The 21186-nt window shown below is 39.6% G+C and overlaps 1 protein-coding gene across 3 annotated transcripts in view; it reads left to right on the forward strand.

Moving 5' to 3' along the window:
* Positions 1-21186, forward strand: part of adkb (adenosine kinase b) — a 162137-nt gene continuing 140951 nt past the window's right edge. The window contains exons 1-4 of one of the 3 annotated variants that reach the window (XM_034707955.1): positions 1-104; positions 268-452; positions 6381-6455; positions 6542-6595. In XM_034707955.1, coding sequence (XP_034563846.1) covers positions 403-452; positions 6381-6455; positions 6542-6595 — 179 coding nt within the window. In that variant the 5' untranslated portion in view covers positions 1-104; positions 268-402. Of the gene's footprint in view, positions 453-5507; positions 5640-6380; positions 6456-6541; positions 6596-21186 lie in introns of those variants that run through there. The other 2 variants (XM_034707956.1, XM_034707957.1) reach the window with 2 other exon arrangements.

Consider the following 21186-nt stretch of genomic DNA (forward strand, 5'->3'; position numbering starts at 1 on the left):
GGTGGCCACTGGGGTGTCCAATCAGATTGTATGGGGGGCCTTTGAAACCTCGGATACGCCCCTGCTGCACTTCTCTCATGTTGATTGTGAGGAACTTAATCTAGGTGAGACAGGTGAAGGGGAAAGCGCAGCGATAAGCGAGACACTATATCTCCTTCTCTTCTTTAAGTGTGTCATATGCACATAGGGCTCTGTCAGGAGCTGATAACGTGATACTGATCCTTTCTTTTACACATAACACTGATTTTTCTCTCTGCGTTTGCATAGCCCTGGATCAAATAATTCACCATCATCTGTGAGAAAGGAAGCTGCAGCCTCTTCTTGTTCCTCTCTTCCCCCCCAGTGAATGAGCAGCAGCGGCTCTCCTGCTCCAACACAACCCCGTGTTTGGTTACAAGAAACATGACTGAAGCAGAATCAAACATGTCGACAGGAAAGGAAACGACGTTAAGGTAAAAATCCAAGAGTGTTTGTGAATTCTGATGCGTGATGTTCCGAGGAGCTAGCAGCTGTAGCTAGCTGTTTATTCTCCCCGACGCCTCCAGGTGTGGTGAGCTGTCAGTGATAAGGCGCTAAAGCAGGATGAACCTTTGAACGTTACATCAGCTGGAGTGTGAAGGTAGAGTCAGTGTTTAGCTTGGACACAGATTGGTTTGTCATAACGATGCTAACGACGGCTAACAAGAGGTTGGGCTTCACTTGACAGGGACGCAAGAATTGTCGCTGCAGCTGTCTTTTTTTAATGACCAGAAAATAGCGTGTGTGTGTGCCTGTAACACACTAAATGTATAAATGTGCAGGAAATGATAACTCTGAGTATTATTTAAATTTAAACACGTACAGTAGAGGCTGTAAAATAAAGAAAAAAGACCAGAACATACGATTAATACAAAAAATGCTGCCAGTTGCACACGTCTAAGAATAGCCATATCCTGCATTTTGTAATAAAAACACAAGCTTTGAATATCTCGTCTGTTTTGTGTCTTGTCATGCAGAATGAAGCATATTAGCATAACATGACCAGAGCTTGAACTCGGCAGGTCTCTTGTTGACATTTTGCATAATGTTAAGTGAATGGTGATGCGTTTACTTGACTTGGGGAAATTTGAAGTGGCTATTTAGGTTTCTGAGTTGATGTCAGAAGAAGTCAGATATGACATACATTTTATTAACTCCATTGTCCTGTGAAGGAAGCTCCTTTTAGTAGTTCTCTTCCTATGTAAGTTATACAAAATCAAGAAAGAGAAAAATACAAAAATACAAAAAATGATATCAAATAATGAAATAATAATAAAAATACTGTACAAACAAAAAAGAAGATAAACAAGGTAAATAAACATGTACAGTATTTCATGTCACAATGTTACTTTTCATAATCATACATGACATTCATTAGAAATAAAGGGCAGATTAATTGCACGTCAAATAGTAGTTTCCTTCCTATTCTTAAGTAGAATAGGAACCAGCATTGTTATTAAGAAATTAGATAAATAGGTCAAGAAAACAATTGGAAATTGTCAGTGACATCTTTCCAAATCTGAAATTTGAAGTAATTATTAAGGTTTCTGAGTTGATGTCAGAAGCCAGAAATTACATACATTTTATTTACTCCATTGTCCAATGAAGGAAGCTCCTTTTAGTAGTTTCTTCCTATTTTTTTTAATCTATAAGTTATACAAAACCAACAAAAAGAAGAATACAAAAATACAAAAAATGATATCAAATAAATAAAAAAAAACAAAAAACTGTACATACAAAAAAGAAGATAAATATAAGAAAACAAGGTAAATAAACAAAGAGTGTAAATAAACAAAGCAAAAAGAGAGCATTCCTTTTCCTCATGGTGATGTTTAGATGTTAACATGTATAGTATTTCATGTCACAATATTACTTTTCATAATCAAACATGACGGTCATTAGAAATAGAGGGCAGATTAATTGCACATCAAATGGTAGTTTCCTTCCTATTCTTAAGTAGAATAAGACCCAGCATTGTTATTTAGCAATTAGATAAATAGGTCAAGAAAACAATTGGAAATTGTCAGTGACATCTTTTAAATCTCTTCTTAAAAACCCATTTTTACAGACTTGCTTTTATGTGACTTTATCTTTCTAACTGCTTTTACTTATATTTTATTATAATTTATTTTTTATCCAACTAATTAATTGTTTTAAATTGTATTTGATTATTTATTGTTTTATTTTCATTTTTTTAATTTCCTTTATTATTTTAATGTTCTTAATTTATCCTGAACACTTTTTCTAATTTTCCTGTTGTGATGTCGTCCTCTTACTCTGTCGTCCTCTTACTCTGAAAACTTCTTTTATTGTCCTTTTAATGCTTTTATTTACTTATCCGTTTGAAGGTTTAATTTGCAAAAACAGATAACTCCATTTTTTTAATACATTTAAAAATATATATATTTCTTTTTGATATAGACTCCTAAAGTTACATTTTCAAGATATCTCTGATTAGTACAGTCATTTTGACTCAGTCAAAGCCACCCAACCTCAGTTGATTTATAATACCAAAAGCTAGTATTAGAAAAAATATGTTTTTTGAAACATTTTTTAAATTTTTCAAAAGTGAGTTAACTGTTTTTGCAAATGAAATCTTCATTTTTATTTATATGTATTTATTTATCCTTGAAAAACCTCTCAACAAGGATTTACTGGTCTATTGTCCCACCACTTCATTGTGTTAATTTGACGAGTATTCTTTTTTGCGTTGCATTTTGTTTTGCGTTGTTAAAGTTTCTCCTCCCTGTTGTTCGAAATCTTTGCTATGTTATTTGAACCATGCTTTGTTTGTCAAAGCACTTTGTGAACATTTGTTTTTAAAGGTGCTATATAAATAAAGTTATTATCACTATTATTACTATTATTACTAACTTGCATGCAAAACAGCATACACACAGCTTCAGGCTTCTGTGGTACTCAGTCACTTCAAAGGGCTTTTTAGTGCAGAAGGGAAAGGAATGAAATGAATTTCACATGTTATGGAAGCGCATAAGTTGAAAACAAACTCCCAAAGGAGAGACTGTAAATACCTTAATTTTGTAAATGTAACATATGAGTATTTGAGGTTAATACACAAACAACAATGGAGTGACTTAAAAGTCTTTTTCAGGGGAGTCATTTCCATGTGTCATCTGTTCCTGCCCTAACTTGCTCGAATCAAGTGTAAACTGGCAAATCATTTATGTTTCATATGACTGCTTCACCTTCTGTTGGATCTTATTGTGCATGCTGGCATGCTGCCAAGCTGTCAGGTGTTACTGGGTCATTTAAATAGGTCAGAGCAATTGTTAAAGTTAGTTTTGTAAGTTAACACCTGTGCTTATCTGAATGTGTCAAGTCAGAACATGTAAAAGATGTGATTCCATGGTTTGTAAGTGGCTGTTGATAGATATATAATTCCAAGCCACTAGTGCCACTTTCAGAATGCGAGTCTATTTTAAGTCTCTCTTGTTTGACTGTGTATCAAATCTTCTGCTTTAATCTTTACAGTGAGCAATTAATCACAATCATAGCGCTTTACTGCTCAGCTTAATGAAGTCTAGTTGACATTTAGGGGATATCAAGTTAATGAATACACCAGAACTGTCATGTATGATGCATGTAGACTGCTTTACTTGGTCTTTGTAGCCCTGGGTGTTAAGAAAACTAAGCAGTAACTCAACATAATTCACTCATAAATAGCTATTATTGGGGTGCTGGTGGCTATGTGCGCCCCATATACAGAGGCTATAGTCCTTGTCGCAGAGGTTGCCGGTTTTGACTCCCAGCCATGTTAATTTCCTGCATGTCTTCCCTCACTCTACTCCCTAAATTCCCTGTCTCTCTTCAGGTGTCCTATCAAATAAAGGCACAAAAAAAGCTATTGTTACTGAGAATAAGCATTTCTATGGAACAAGAATGGTAAAATAATACAACATAGTTGCAGCAGGTACGATTTTGAATATATTTTTTTATAAAGGATGTGTAATAAAAGTCATTATTTTATATGCTTAGAGATTTTTTTTACCCTAATTAAAAGAAAAATGTCTCCCATGAGTACAATTGAAAAAGCGTTTGACAATCTGTCACAGCACACTAGTGTTATATGTTAAACAGTGTGGGAGCCCTGTGGAACAGGCTGCCTCTGAATATCAGGACTGCTCAGACTACTGAGTAATGTTTTAAGCTTTAAATCGTTACTTAACCCTCCTGTTATGTTTGTTTCTCTGCAACAGCAATAATGTTCCTGGGTCAATTTGACCTGGGGCATATTCAATTATCCAAAAGTGTCAGAACCCCAAAAAATCCCAATACACATTTTTTTATGTCTAATTTTTAACTCAATTACTAACCATTTAAATCAATATTTAGTCCATTGGTGTTCTTTAATCCTCACAGATCATGGTTCAATGAGGATAACTCCCTCTTTTTTCTTATTAAATTCATGCTAAAACTTTTTTTAATGTACACTGGAAAGCCCTAAATATAAATACAATAGTTTAACATGACATAGATTTTTGTTTATTTTATTTTAAATTTTGAATGTATTTTAATTTTATGAAGGGATTTAAAAAAAATTTACATGACTCCTCTTCTGTCACATGCTGCCCAGATTTTGATGCTGCATTTAGCTGGTTTGGAAGGCATATATTGCCTAAAATAGACTTTAAAAAGGGTCAATTTGACCCACAACATAACAGGAGGGTTACCAGGAGAAAAAACACATCTCTTTGCATTGGCATTTAACACCTGTTGAGCGAGACATCCAACATTATATCTTGCTTTTATTTATTGTGGCTTTTCTTAATTTTAATTTTTAACTATTTGTTTTTATTGATTGTGTTTTTAAGCTTGTACAGCACTTTGGTCAATGGGGTTGTTTTAAAATGTGCTATATAAATAAAACTTGACTTGACTTAAATTAACACACAGTTTTGATGTAGTAAATAACATTATTTAATCACTGTTTGTGCTGTCAAGGAGGATGAATGTATTTTTGTCATCTTTAGACTTGAACAGCTTCTATTGTTTTTTTTTTTTTAAACAAATTTTATTCATTTTAACATTTAAAAAACAGCAGTAAGACAAACAGAGACAAGCAAATGAATACATTTATGCAAAGTGAGTAACAGAGAGTGCACCTAACAAAAAATAAAATAAAGAAAAATAATAATAATAATAATAATACAGAAACAAATAATATCAAACAACATAGAAGGACATCGTGTTAAACAGCTTCTATTGTGAGCTGATTTTTATATATGTGACACTAAATGTTAAATTTTATCCAATAAATTCGATATGCTCTGTAAAACATCCTAAATGAGTCTCATAGAGGCGAATTTATTGCGTGTTTTGACGCTCATACAACGTTTTGCCACAGGGTTCACTTTCTTCCCATTGTCATCAAACGCAGCATCAAGTCTTCACGCTGATTCGAACACATGTAGCCAATCATGAATCTTGGAACACTCTTAAGACCCGCCCTCCTCTCCCACCAACCAATCAGTGTCAGGCAAAGTGCAGCTGCAGTTCCTGTAGTTAAAAAGCACATTGCTTTGACAGAGAGGAGGAGGCTAATGAGCATTCACTAATCAGCTTGTTCTGCTAAGTTTATCTGACACGATGCCAACTGCAAGGTAAGATCAAAGTGATAATAACCTCAGCTCTGCTTCTGTTATGACTTACTTTTATAACATGTGCTCAATATAATGCCAGTTTACAATGGGTTGAGTTAAAAGCACTGCAAGAAGACTTCACCAGGGCTGATATGTGGTTTCAGTGAATCTGGATCATCTTGCAGCCATGAGGTTGAAGCCAACTGCTACACAAGAGAAATGAATATGTCCCTCTGTGATGTTAAGACAGGCATTACTCATATTTGTGTCATTAGCTCAATGATAGTTGGGTAACCTGTTCAAAAGACAGTGTTGCTGAGAACAGACTTTGACCATTATCATATCTTGTTGCTGAAAATGTCTCGATGAAAGGGTCACAAGTGGAAAAAATGCAAACCAAACTGACGACAGATTTTCCTGCTTGAACATGTAAACTTTTGCTGCATTACCCCAAATCTTTTAAATGACTCACTGCACATGTCTGGACATGAGATTATTGACACATCAGCCACTCAGAGAATGATATCCTTTATTTTGACGCCTTGAAGGTGATAAACTTTCTATTTCTCACCTGAAGAGGAAAAAAAAAAACCCTCTTTCATTCACTGATTTATAATTTTCAGTGCACATGATACCTGTTGAGAGAGATTAGGTTAAAGCAGGACTTCCTGTGATTTCAAACAGATGATTTTCTGAATAACACCACATTGTTTGACTTGTGAGTAGGAGTGCTCACAACACTATGTTTTTATCTCCTTACAGTGAAAACACACTCTTCGGGATGGGAAATCCCTTGCTTGACATTTCAGCTGTTGTGGACAAAGATTTCCTTGACAAGTAAGCCCCACGCAACACATTTCTTTCCCCCTCACAACTTTACTTTGCAACTTCCTCTGATGCTCATTTTGCTATCTTCATTAAAGGTTTGGACTGAAGCCGAATGACCAGATCCTCGCGGAGGACAAGCACAAAGCCTTGTGAGTTAAAAAACGTTCACTTGAACACCACGTGCTACTGCAGCAAAGTGCTGAAATCACGTGAAGCCAAATAGGGGGACACACTGGTCATTCATACCAAGTTGTACCATCTTGACACACAAGCTGCAGCGCTCAAAATAGCTGCGTTATAAATCAACCCTCTTGTGGGAACCCCGGGACTTAACACACCCACATTTTTGCAATATTGAATTTCGGCCAAACTACGATAAGATGCCTTTGAATTTGAAACCACCTCTATTTAAATAATCAATCTGCAAAGATATTCAGAGTGACATGAGATGTGTTGTTATTTATACAGAGGAAGGTTTTGCAGAGCATGCATCCTCCCTCCTTTACCAGTAATTGTATACCCTTCCTCAAAAAATGTTGTTGCGTGTCCCTGCTACACACCCCTCTTTTGATGCACCTGAAAGTGAACACAGACAGTTAAAAAGAAGACTAGCCAAAATTCAGATGGAATCAAAAGCTTAATTAGCAAGGATATGACTGACCCGACACTGCCCTCTGTCCTCTGTTTGATGATGTACAGATGGTGTCTTTTTAAGCAACTTGTCTGTGTTTACTTTCGTGCAAACATGTGAAACTTCACCATCTGGAAGTAAGATGACAGTGAGGAGTGTGTTAGAGATTTATTTAAAGTCTCATGGTTAAAGCAATCGCATGTTCCATGTTTGGATGATTTAATTTTTCTAGTGCTTGAGCCCAAAAATAGTTGAACAAGTAGATTTTTCTCCTACAGAATAGATAGTCTTGTTATTTTGATGCATAAAAACAAACAGTTAGAAAAACAACCAAGGTGTAAAAAGGTAAAATATATATATTTAATATGTAAAACAGATTTGTGTGTAGGGATGTTCTTATCACCTGGATCATGAGTCTTTTTAATGTCAACAAGAATCAGCTGTTCAAAAGAATGAAGGATGTTGGTTGAAAACAAACATGTCACCATTTTTTCAATCATTCAAGCTTTATTATTATATAATTAAACAAACCAAACCTTATATACATATCAAAGTGGGATTCAAAGTGCCTAACAAAGCAATTTGAAAGAAGACTAAATTTGAGATATATAAAAAAAAAACAAAGATAAAATAAGGATATGAATATAAGGATATAAGAATCAATTGTTCTCTTTCTTTTCCCAACATTGTTTTTTATTGATTTTCAACAACTTTAATCGTCCTCTATCTAACCAACATCACATTAAATAATGTGTCTTCACCAATAGGAGTGATCAATGAGCCTCTTTCATTCATTTTGTTAAAGAGAGAGATACTATTTTTTGTATTTAACATTCAGACATTGCCTATAGACTCATTTCTTCTCTCCACTCCACGTTGATACAGATACTAATGCATGCATCTACCCGATAGCGTGTTCCTACACCAGTGACTTGTGCATCATAATTCTTTGCGTCTGTTTTTTTGTGTCAAATAGTTGCCAACTTCTCGTCGTTGATCATTCTCTGAGACAGTGAAATGCTCCCAAACTCATCTCTGAATTTGCAGTTAGGTACACTGGCTAACCAAAATAAAATTGATACCACACGTCAATTTGAATTAACTCTGAGCACTGATGTCGATGCATGGCCTGCGATTTCCCCATGAGCTGATGTCTGCCAACAGTGGAAATATCGGCTCCTGTCTCCCTGTCACTTACCCTTACAAACATCAAACCAATGACTGTAGAAGGCCTTTGTTTATTTACCAGTATAACCCCAGTTTTATATGCTGGATATATGTCAACCATGTCACACTTATCTACAGGATGCTGTCTGCTCGACTGGAGTAGGTTGGTACCAAGTAGACCAAATCTTTTTCAAGGGGTCCACTTTTGTCATGTTTTGGATACTGCAAATGTCAATAATGTAATCATGACTGCTGTTTACTGGAGACATCTTCTTGTACATCATTGTTATTGCTAAAATTTAATGTACCTGATTTTAATTATGAAATACAATCTCCTTCAAGCAGGGATGTCAGTCAGTCAGTCTCATTTCAGTTCAGGGGCCTCATACAGCCCAAGTTGATCTGAAGTGGGCGGACCAGTAAAATTATAACACAATAATCTACAAATAAAGACAACTCTTAGTTTTTCCCTTTGTTTTAGTGCAACAAAGTACAAGTCAAATCTAAATGTTCACATTTAATGAACTATCTTTTTGTGCTCAGTCAGCACTATGATTTTATGCAGAGGACAAACTTGAAATAGTAGTTACCTTTTATTGAAGTCTTCCCGCGGGCCAGAACGGAACCTTCTGGCGGGCCGGTTTTGGCCTGCGGGCCGTATGTTTGACACCCCTGCCTTAAAGTGTCAGATATTGTGTGATGTACTTTATAAAAAGTTTTTCAATGTTGAACAAACACACTTTAGTTTAAGCAAATTACAATACTTATACTACATGTATGTACTTGATTAGTTGCATTTGATATACTCATGAGATAGTGCAGATAACTGTTCCAATTTTCAATTTGAACATCATTTGCTCTTTTTTTTTTTTTTTTTTTAAGGTATATTTTTGGGCTTTTTTGCCTTAATTTACAGCTGAAGAGAAATGGGAAATGTGGGGACTAGAGAGTTGGGGGAAGACCTGCAGCAAATAGTTGACCGGCCAGGAGTCGAACCGGCGACCTCTGTGACGAGGACTATGGCCTCTATACGTGGGGCGCCTAGATCGCTAGGCCACCAACGCCCCTCATTTGTTCTATTAAAATAACTTAACACCTTTCCAAAATGTCAGACAACTTGATAAATTACTGCACTTTAAATTATTTAGTTGATAAAATAGTCTTTTCAAGTAGTGCTGGGCAGATGTTAAATATGTTATCACTTAACATTAGGGCTGGGCAATAAAACAATAACGATAATTATGATATAATCTTTCTTAGTATAAATATAACAAATGTTCCTTAAAAATTTGATATATTTAAACCTGTAATTACATCCCCCAACCAGTGGAAAGGGAGGGGCGCTAATGTGCCTTAAACGCTTGTTTGCCACTGAACACAGCTTATTAGAGTTCTAAATCTTAGATCTTAGATAGAAGCCAACAATTGTCCGGTTTCTTCAACTTTCACTCAGGAGCAAAAATCTGCAATTGAAATAATGAATTGATATTTATTGTTATTATCAATATCGACTGATATGAACATTTTATCATGATATGTTTTTTTCAATATCGCCCAGCACTACTTAAAATGACAATTTTTTATCAACTGAATAATTTAAATTGTTGCAATACTTTAAGTTGTCTGGAATTTTGGACAGGTATTAAATTATTTCAAGAGAACAAATGATGTGCAATTAAAATTTGGCACTCTAATTTCGAACCACCTGGATATACCTGATGACTGATGCTATCAGGCCGATACGGGCCTATTGGGAGAAATTGATATAGTGTATATTTGGTGTTTCCAAATATTTTTCAATCAAATTTTTTTCTTTACCGATCATAAAATGCAGAAAACAATGCATTTGGTGTTATAATATAAGTGTAATATCATAGTTTGTTCAGCAAATTCAGCTCCAACTTCAAGTTAACAAGACTCTCAGCACTGTTTGTAGCATATGTAGCATATCTAAGCAGACGGTAGTCTACACAAGAATTGGATTATAATGTGCACAATTACAGTTTTGTATTTGTTAAAGTTATAACTGTGAAAAATGTGCACTATTCACATGGAAGAGTTCAATTTCTGTTGCAGTATCGTCATAGAGGATTACTCAGCATTGGCAGTGGCTTCTATGATGTCTAATTTTAGGAGCTTGCATGTTGGCTGAACTCTAAGGGACTCTAAGAAATGATGGCATCTTAGCTTCTAAGCAAATAACAGAACAGCACTTGTTAAGTCATAAAGCGCCAGAGCAATGGGTACCCAAAATAAAGACAGATCAGGACATCAGACAGCCTGCACCTTACAATAGGCTACCTTGTCAGGTCTTGTTACCTCACAAAGGGATGCATGTGACCTTGGGTGGCAACAGCAGCAGCAGCAGCACTAGCAGCAGCAGCAGCACAAAGCAGCATCATCAGCAGTGTTGTTCTCATCCAGCACAAAGGCAGCGGTGTTATCTTTAGCCCCACAGACACCGTTCCCTCCATTCTGCACAAGGTCAGGGCAGGATTAACATGCGGCTTTGGTGGTTTATTCCCAGCACAATGCATTTCAATGCATGTCCCCACCATTACCACACACACACGCACACACGCACACACGCACACACGCACACACGCACACACGCACACACACCAGCGTACTCACAGCAGTCAATTCATATCAGAATGTACATCTATTTATCACATCTTCTTTTCACTTATCGCAGTTCAAGTTACAAAAAAGATGATACTCAGAGATGTGTCGGAATGTAAAGTGCAGGTCACTCACATGGTCGTTGGTCCGTGGAAGAAAAGAAGTCGACTGAAGTGTTGTAACAAAAAACATCATTACTTAAAAGGCCACAGTAGACTTACAAGGCTAGTCCACTAACACTATTGTTGTGCTTCTGAATCTACAGAGTGTAACACGATTCATTTTTTCTCCCCATCACCCTGGTGGGAGAGAGATCATTGGATGCAGTGCACTGTGGCCATGCCTGAATTCAATTATCTAGTCACAGCAGAGCCCATATAATCCTGTTGTGGCTGAGAAATTGCCTGCTGTAGAAACCATCAACATCCCTGTTAGTACTGGCTAGGGACTTAATGTTTTTTTCTTTTTTCCAAGAATAAGCCTCAACTGTGACTTCTGATGCCTTTTCATTACGCTTCAAATGTTTTACAAGTTCAATTAATTCTAAGTTTGCTTTCTTAGAAAGCTGGTGCTGACATAGTAAAACGATTGGTTGACCAACAGAAAGCAATTTGACCGCAGAGCTTGTGCCAAATACCAAGAAGTTCTCGCTCGTTCTGTCCTCAAATGTAAGGATTTGTGACTTGACTCAGCCATATTTCATTGTAGATATGTCAGCTATGGATTTATGGCTATTGGAGACATTTTTAGATGCCAGTTTTGAAACACTTCTGCACTGATCTGTAAGACTTCTCTGATGTCAATATTCATGTTTTTTATTAGACCTATTCTTTCAGTAAAAACCTTTGACTGTTCAGAAAAACAAGCAATCTGAAAACTACTAAACTGCATCATTGAAACTGGATTTACATCATGTACACTGAAAACATCTCAAACCACAGCTCGGAAAGGAATAACCTTATTACCCTCAGATATAGCCCTGGGTGCATGAGCCATGCTATTACACCTAGGGTTGCAAAGGGGTGGAACATTTCTGGTAAATTTCCATGGGAAGTTAAGCGGGGGAATTTGAGAAATATTCAAAATTTGAAACTTTCCATGGGAATTTATGGGAATTGAGGGTAATTTAATGGAAAGGTATCATATCCAAGAATAAATATTTGTTTTAAGCAGACATCCATCCAAAATAGAAATAATTTAAGCATGTGATGGAGGAATGCACAGTGCATGTAGGGGGCGTGGTCTCAATAGCCCTGCAGTAAGCAGTGTGCTATGTGCATGTGATTGAGGAATAGCATAGATAATCAAATGTACTTGCATGAAATCTGGTTGTTTTAGTCAGGATTATGCTCAAATATTTTTTCCCCAACTATATTTAAGTTCCCTATTAAGAGACAACCTTCAATATAGTAAATTCCCATTTATTCCTGTTAAATCCCACAGAAAGTTTCCAACTTTGAAAATTCCCGGAATTTTGCAACCCTAATCACACCATCCCCCCCTGACATCCGACCTGTTAGCTAAAGCGAACAAGCATGCTCTGAAATGTGTTTGAACATCCAAGATCATCATCGGTATGCATTATTTAGATTCTTCTCATATTGTCTGACCCATTCCACATCCTTTGCTCTGAGTATGAGGTCTGACCATCTGGCAGACGCATCTTATGCAGATGATGTGCCAAATCTGCAATGAGCAACATTTTGTTGTTTGTGGTTTTCGCTGGTATGTGCTTCTATGTTTACATGAGGATTGTTATTTGTTTTTATTGTTTGTATTTATTTATACTACTGTGGAGGTATTTTAATGTATGAAGCACTTCAGTCCAAGGCAGATTTCGCTTAGGGACGATGAAGTGTGACGTATCGTATCATATTGTATGCCATCCCATCTTATTGTATTTTTACTTATTCTGTCTCTTCCTTTAATATTGTGTTGTTATTTATGACTGTGATTGAAACCATATTGTACTATTGTACTGTATGGAATCATATAGCATCATATGTATCAAATTGAATCGAAAGGTAACTTATCGTATCACATCTCATCCCCTTGTGATATATCGCACCGCATTGTATAGCAGCACACCAAATCGTATCGCATTGTATCGCATTGTAAAGCATCATATGGCATCGTATTGCATCACATCGCATCCCCTCGCATTGCATCGTATTGTATCATATTACATCGTATCATACCCAAGCGGCAACCTCCAGTTTCAAAGTATGAGACTATCAAAAAACGGCCTGGCTCTATGAAACTAATTTCTCTATAAGCACACACTGTACGGGGTGAATTTTTTTCTAATGCGACGGGTCAGAAGATATTAAGATTACGAGTTTTTGCCCAAATAAGGACATGACTGACTTGACTCCAGGTCTAGAACACAGCTGTTGGCTAGGAGGCTCAAACTCCGCCTCTTTACATCACACTGCCTGGTTGAGTTCCGCATTTCCAATATGGCTGCCGCCGTTGATTGGCTTCAAAACATCGCTCAGGAACAGATGGGTGACGTCACGGATACTACGTCCATTATTTATACAGTCTATGATCATAATGTGCACAATTACAGTTTTGTATTTGTTAAAGTTATAACTGTGAAAAATATGCACTATTCACATGGAAGAGTTCAATTTCTTTTGCAAGATCGTCACAGAGGATTACTCAGCCTTGGCAGTGGCTTCTATGATGTCTGATTTTAGGTCGTCACGGATACTACGTCCATATTTTAGACAGCCTATGATCGCACCACATCGTATTGTATTGTATTGTATAGCATTGCATCTTATCGCATCATATAACAACATATCGTCTTGTATTTTATCATATCATATCCAATTGTATTGGATGTATCATATTGTAATCCGTTGTACAGCATCTTGTCATGTCATGCAGTGTTGTGTTGCATTACGTTGCTTCACATGACGTTGCATCATATCGCATCATAATGCATTGTATTGTAAAGTATCCTATCAAATGCTTTGTATCCTGTTGTATCACCCAATATTGCATGTATTATATTGTATTGTACTGTACTAGCGCATCCGAACCCATCGCATCGAGTTGCAAGTATGCTATTGTGTAGTATCGTATATTTTGCAGGGCTGATAAGTTTGCGACCCTAGTATTAGATTGGGATTCCAAAGATGGATAATGAGTTAAGTGTTCAAAGAGAAGGGTACAGTCAGTTCCTCATGAAAACAGTCTCTACAGCTCTAATGTAAACTAGTGGAATAACTGCTCAGCTAAGAAAAACATCCTCCTGGGTGTTCTGGTTGATTTGTGGTTAAGATGCATTCCAGACAACCACAACGTTCTGTTCACTACCACCCAGTTGTTACATAACATTCTGTTCTTTCCCCCTCTCTATGTTTCCTGTCTTTATCTACACTTTTTAATGTCTCATAAAGACAACATGCAAAAATCACATTTAAATATTATGTGGTGCAATCTCAAACACAGTCACATTGTCTCTCACACTCACTCACTCACTCACTCACTCACTCACTCACATACAACACTTCTTTTCACTGCTTGTGCTGAAGACATAATGTACAGTACAGTGGTTAGTGAGTCATGTTGCAGTACATTCTTGCACTGCCTTTATTCAGATGATGTTTCTATGGTGGTTTTTGAGCTGCAGTTGTGAGGGTTGTGTTCGGTGCATGTCGGTTTCTCGGAGGATCCCTTGAGTTTTGAAATCGGCGTGTGAGAGGAAACCGACTAACCAAAGCAATGTGTTTGACTTCCTCCCTGCTTGCTTAGACGTATGTTGTCGAACATTTCAGCGGGAGATATTTTTGTATGTTGTGTTTGAGGTTTTTGGTTACTTTTTGTCATTGCTGCAACCATCACGTGTCTTAAAAGTTCAAGCTTTTAAGCTGTCAGGAAGTGAATATGTAGTCTTTGAGAGTGAAAAGTGTGAGTTGCAGGTCCGGCTGTTGAGAATTTTAAGATGTAAGTGTTTCTTCATTTTTTTTTTTTTTACCCTCTGTGGTGAATTTCTTAACAGCACAAAATGTCATATGTTCCTTTCATGTCCAGCAGGGGGCAACAGACGCCTGCTGTTTGAACCCAAAGAACTCTCCATAGGAAACAACATGTCAACATAATGAAAACACGCCTCTTTCTGCAGGAGATTATAATGTGGGCAAATAGACATTTTATTTCAGGATAACCAGGCATTACAGGTTGTTTAGCTTCCACTGCATTTGACATCGTAGCACCCACCCCAAACCCTCTTGGGCTTGTTAACCGTATCATATTAGAGCTAATGATTATTGGTGTGTCAAATGGGTGAGTCATTGTTACACTGAGTGTATTGTCACCTCTGAGGGGGAGGGAGAAAAAAAAGATCAGCCGGCTCCTGAATATTAGTCCTGTTCAAACATTTGTTTTATGACTCCCTCCGTCCGATGATAATTAATTGTTTACTTTCTCATCTCTGGATGATGGCGTGACTCTTTTCAGAGGTTGTTTGCTCACAGCAATTAAGTTCATCAGTGCTCATCCTCCCTCCCTCCCTCCCTCCCTCCTCCCTCTCCCCCCTTCCTTTTCTCTCTTTCTGTGTGCTAAATGCAGATTAGCAGCGTCACAATCGCATCCAGAATGAGAGTAAACTCCTCATTATGCCGTGTGACCCTCTGCTGCATGAATAATTCAGGGCTGCAGCGTTAGTGGCTGGCTGTTATTAGCATTCCGGATGGCGAAGGGGAAAGAGAGAGAGAAAGATAGTGATGGAGAGAGTGTGTGTGTGTGAGAGAGAGAGAGAGAGAGAGGGTGGGAGGCTCGTATCACTGACAGGGCTGACTCAGGGGGATCAGCCCTGGATTGAGACACACATCACACACACATCATCACACGACACAGGAGATCAGTGGAGGTGCCTCTCCACTCACACACCCTGCTGTCTGTGTACATCTTACACACCCCTGCTGCTGCCGTGCAGCTCAATCTGCTTACTGGGAGGAAAACAACAAAGGCCCCTCTCACTGAGTACATGCTAAACACTCTGGCTCCTGGGTGTGTGTGCGTGTGTATGTGTGTGTGTATGTATGTTTGTGTGTGTGTGTGTGTGTGTGTGTGTGTGTGTCTGTGTAAAATAGTTTCTGCTCTGTAAACACACTTGACTCTGCGCCTTTCTATTTTTTTATTTTATTTTTTTAACACATAACAAGCGAATGTGAGTGCTACAAACCCCCGGTGGAGCTATCTGGTGTGTGAGGAGTAGATCCCCCCCCCTCTTTGTTTTTAATGTGTGTGTGCTCACATGCAAGCATGCGTGCAGAAGCTGCATGTGCTTGCCATGGTGCCACTTCACTGGATGCACTCATGCTTGACTGAGTGTGTAGACACATTACAAACCCCCCCCCCCCCCCCCCCCCCCCCCCCTTTTTTTTTTTCATGTCCCAGCTCCCTTGTCTGTTGCTGAGGCTGAGTGTTGTACTACAGTACTTAAACTCACCTCAGCCAGCCCGCTGAGGGTGGGGGGGTCAGAACATCCGGCTCCTTGCTGCAGAGGGCAAAGGTCATGGGCCTGCATCCATCGACCAGCCTCTGAGCCAAAGAGAGAGACGGAGGGAGAGCGAGCGTGCAGAGATTAATGGCACTCCACCGGTAATTGAGACATCAGAAACATGCTCAGCCGTCAAACGTGCTGCTCTTGATGTTTTATTGATATGCATGAATCTGACGATTTGGGGGCGCTTGCATAAATCTGATGCGCTCACACCCGCTGTACTCATCTGTAAGGAATGTGAACAGAGACCTTTTTGAATTATAAAGCAAGAGAACTTCCCACACAAAAGACGCCTCACTTCTCATTCTGCGTTTGTTTTGTTTTTTTGATCAGATAGGTTAACACCCTGTGATTTACCGCGTTTAAAGCCTACATGCTGCATCATGAGGGGTGGCTGATGCAATCATAATTAAAGCTCTGAGCTGCAAACGCCTCCCTTCTTGTTGACAGTGGCTGCCAGCAGGTGGTGCCAGAAGGAAACATCACAAGTCAAAGGGAGTGTAACAAACATAATCCACATCTTTTTCTCTCTTTCTGTGCATGTGGGCGTCCTCCCCTCGCCTCTCTTCTACTCTCCTCTCTGACTCCCCCCCCACCTTCCTTTTTAAAAGAGCGTTTTATAATTAAAATGTGGGCGTCTCAGCCAGCACATACAGCATGTTCAGTTCAGAAAAGCATGCTCAGGGCTATTTTTAGTCATCTTTGATCCCCCAGCAGCCACACAGGAAGAGCCACTGATGGCAGCAGCCGTTCTCCATGTAGGCTAGTTAGTGTACTATCTGTGCTGATCATGTCTCCACACCTAGCCTGCGCGGGGGTAGAGATGGGAGGCCTGGACTGGTGAGGCAGCAACACTCCCCGTGTGTTTAAAGTTCACACTGGGCCATATGGTCCCCGCAGTAGGGGGTGTTGGTGGAATTATTCACATGGAGCGCTCTGAATCACCAAGATCCTGGTATCAACCTCCGAGATAAGGAGGATGTCTCAAAGGCTTTGTGCTCAGGCTTCAAATCTCAATCCTCAAGAGAACACCAGAAGCCCTATCCTTGCTTACACACTCCCATCTTCCCACTCTCTCTTTCTCCCTCGATGTGTCCCTCTGTCTCTCTCTTTCATGTCCTCTCTTACACACACATACTTGCACTCTTTTTTCCCACAAGCGCACAGTACAGTGTGACAAACAACGCCACCCTCTGCAGCGCCAAAGCCAAAAACCTGTGACATTTTAGTGGAAATAATAAGAACTCATCCACCATCCATGACCAGATTCCGCCCTCGTCGCCTGATACTTGAGTGCAGCCTAATTAAGTACAAACAGCAGCTCTCAGTTTATGCCAACAATTGGGCTTCTGCTGCTGCTGGATTATTAGAGGGATGCACGTTTGTTGTCTCTGGATTCTAATGCAATTACTCACCCATTATGACCATGTAATTGTGCAGTCATTAATTGCGCATCCAGTCTATAATGCAAAAAAAGGCTCAGGGGTTGTGGCCTTTTCTGCACCAATGGGGGACTCTCGGAGGCGGGGTGTTTTTTCTCCGCTGAACGGGGGATCTAGATACCTGTACGACGGCGATATCGTTGTGCTTTTGTGCGAATCAACATTCATCCCTCAGCGCGGCGTATTAGACGATGTCAGAGGACGGGAACAAGGCCTCGCTCGCTGTTTGAATCATGCCTCATTTGTGTTCGCTACTTTTATGCGCCTCATTCTTCGCCATCTATTCCCATCCTGCCCTAATGTTCCACTGATAAGAATGTCCTATTCATTCTGCGTTCTTCACCAGTTGCTGCACACAGAGAGAGAGCAAAAGAGAGATGGATAGAGAGAGGGTGAGAGAGAGAGACTCAGGCGTTGAATGAAAAGCACATCTATTTCTGAAGGGGAGGGGAGCAACGGTAGGAGATAATTATTGATTTGAAATAAGAAAAGATAAGGCTCAACCTTGAGCAGCCCCGGCGATAGCGCGCAGAACAGAATAATTAATGGGCCTGTCTTGTGTCGGGACAAGCTTTCACACTGAGACGGGCGTATTGATTTTAAACAGATAAACTGCGTAACCCTTTGTGAAGGGTTTGACAAACAATTTAATTGGGGGGAAAAAACAACAATATTCCTCACCCTTTTCCATCTCCCTTTCATCACATCCCCGAGCTATTTTTCCTCCGCCTGACCTATGGAAACAATTACTGTGCATCAGGCCTTGTACTGCCTCCAGACTACCAAGGAAGGCTGCTTGTAGGATGCACACGCTGATTGGGGAATCTAATCAATGGTGGAACCTGTCTCCACTCCAGATGCCCGCGTTGAAGCCGGGATTACCGAAGCCTTTTAGCTGCTTCTGTCTGGCAGAGAAAGATGGATCTACCTGCTTGAATCAGAGATAATTTACTGTTCCTGTAGAACCCTCCTTCTTCTAAATCCCCAAAGGAGAGGCGCAAAAGAAGCCCCCCCCCAGTCCTCTCACTCCTTCCAATGCCCTCCCCTGATTAGCGATTGGCGCTGTTTGATCATGTTTCCCTGCCTGTCCTCGTGATTTGTAAGCTGTTTAAACGTGAACGAGGCAATTAAATAAGGACGAACGGAGGAGAGCGGGTGCCGCGGCGATCATTAGCGATGAATTACCCCGGTGTGCACTCAAACACTCGGGAGGACTTTCACGCCGACCACTCCCGAGGATCCAGATCCAATCTAGCCATTGATTAACAGAGACTTGTTCTTCCTGTGAAATCACTCGACGGGGATTTTAGGGCACTCATCCGGTCTTATCGAGATAGGCTAACATCAAAGGCGAATGAAGAGGGATTGGGTAAATGGGCTCGCCTTGCCCTCCATGTAAGAGACTTAGAGGAGCAAATCTTGAATTATTGCCTCATGTAAATAATCTACTTGGCGTTTTTTTTCTGTGTTCTTTCAGAAGAACTCATGAGTCACTTGGGACAGAGAACACTCATAGTACTTTGGAAGCTCTCATATTTCCCTTGATGGGAAACAACGGTGGGGGGGGGCTCCATTCTCAGGAATGTAAACAACACGATGTTCCCGACTTGTGTGATCTGCCCTCACACAATTTGAACGTGTTAAGCTTAGGAAATAAGGAGGTATTCATTCTGTTAAGGACTCTCAATATCCTGCGACTACAAATATTCCATTCAGTGGCCTAATTCCACTAATTTGATATAAGCTGAAAAATAACAGCAGCAATTAGTCTTAAATGGGAAGGTATGAAATTGAAAAATAGCACCCTGCCTGTGGTTGAGAGTGGTATTTAAGCAGAGTGTCAGGGGCAGTCTCTTGTAAAGCACGCGCGTGTTATATAACACCCCGTCTATACGTTAGTGGAATGCATGGCATAGTTGGAATTGCTGTACTGTCGAACAACACCAGCAGATTTTTAAAAGCCGGGGTTACTGGCTGAGGACATTTTGTTCAAAACAATTTCTTTTTCTCTGCTCCCTCCCATCACTGTGTGAGCTCAGACCGCAGTAGATGGAATGGGATTTTCTCTTCCTAAATGGCCAAGGGGGCCGTTTACGGTGTCACTACTATGGGATCACATGATGTTTGAGGGTGTAAAGGTCTCGAGGCAGCTGCTCCTTTTCGGATGGGATTTTCGAGGCATCCAAGAGCAGGGCCCCATGCTGTCTGCCCTGAAAGGTGGAGCAAATACTTCTAGGAAGAAAAAAAAAAGGCTGAAATCCTCTGAAGCTGTGTGTCTATTTGAAATAGGTTCTGGAGTCCCTCTGCTGCCTTCATGTTATAAACACCCACAGTGCTCAAATTCTTCCTTTGTCAAGGAGTCATAACAGGTGTCTCAGGAAGGATTTTTTTTCCCCGGTTAGCATATTTTCCACTTGCATGGAAAGTTTTTTTTCTTTATTAGGAACATTCTGCCCTGGGTAGACCCCTCGCCTTGAGACATGATATGCAGACTTTCTTTGAAGCAGTAAAGGTTACTTTCACACTCGCTCAAAAATCGGCCATGCCTAGTTAAACCAGGTTGTGCAGAAGTATTGAACACCTCTGGCTGACACATGTTGGTAAGCCAGGATGCACTTTGCATACATATTACTCCTGTCTAGGGTGAATTTATGCAATACACAGGACCTATTATGAGGTTCAACTTTCAACTTTTAAAATGTTCAAGTTTGCTCACCCTCAAAGTTAACAACCTTTGACCTCACCTGGAACATTTTTTCGATCCCAGAAAGGGAATGCAGTGACACTGCGACGCAGAGCCTCTTCATGACCAGAAGCATCCCTCCAGACTTCACCCACGCATTCTCTAAACAACCCCCGTCTCACAGTCAATTTAAGGTGGAATTACATGTAACACCAGTGGGAATGGTATGATGCACCTTGAACTATTTACCATGTCATTGGATTTCTTTCCCTGATGTAAATAAGCTTACAAATGGGCAGTCTTCAATTTGCGTTTGGGGAAAAAAAAAGCCAAGGCCTTCTTAATGTGGCGTATCAACTTGACTGTAGCTAGGTCAATTTCCTTAGCAGGGTGGACACGTTTATATAGCCGCTCCCCTGGGAGGCTGTTTGTATGAACGATGTGGAGAATACACATTATTCATGTTCTCAGCTCCCTAGATAAAGACTCTATCTGGCAGCGTAGCCCAGCTTTGCATCATGTTACGCCTAAGCATTAAAGCTATTGATGTCTGAAATGGCAGTCTGATGGGAAAAATGCAAAAATGACAGAACTGCCTTCAGTAGTAAACTACTCTAGACCCAAGGGTGTTTTCCTGAGGTTTATGTTTGAAAAACTCAGTGGTTGTTTACTCCCCA

This window comes from Notolabrus celidotus, chromosome 18, assembly GCF_009762535.1.
Source record: "Notolabrus celidotus isolate fNotCel1 chromosome 18, fNotCel1.pri, whole genome shotgun sequence".
In the NCBI taxonomy this organism is placed as follows: Eukaryota; Metazoa; Chordata; class Actinopteri; order Labriformes; family Labridae; genus Notolabrus; species Notolabrus celidotus.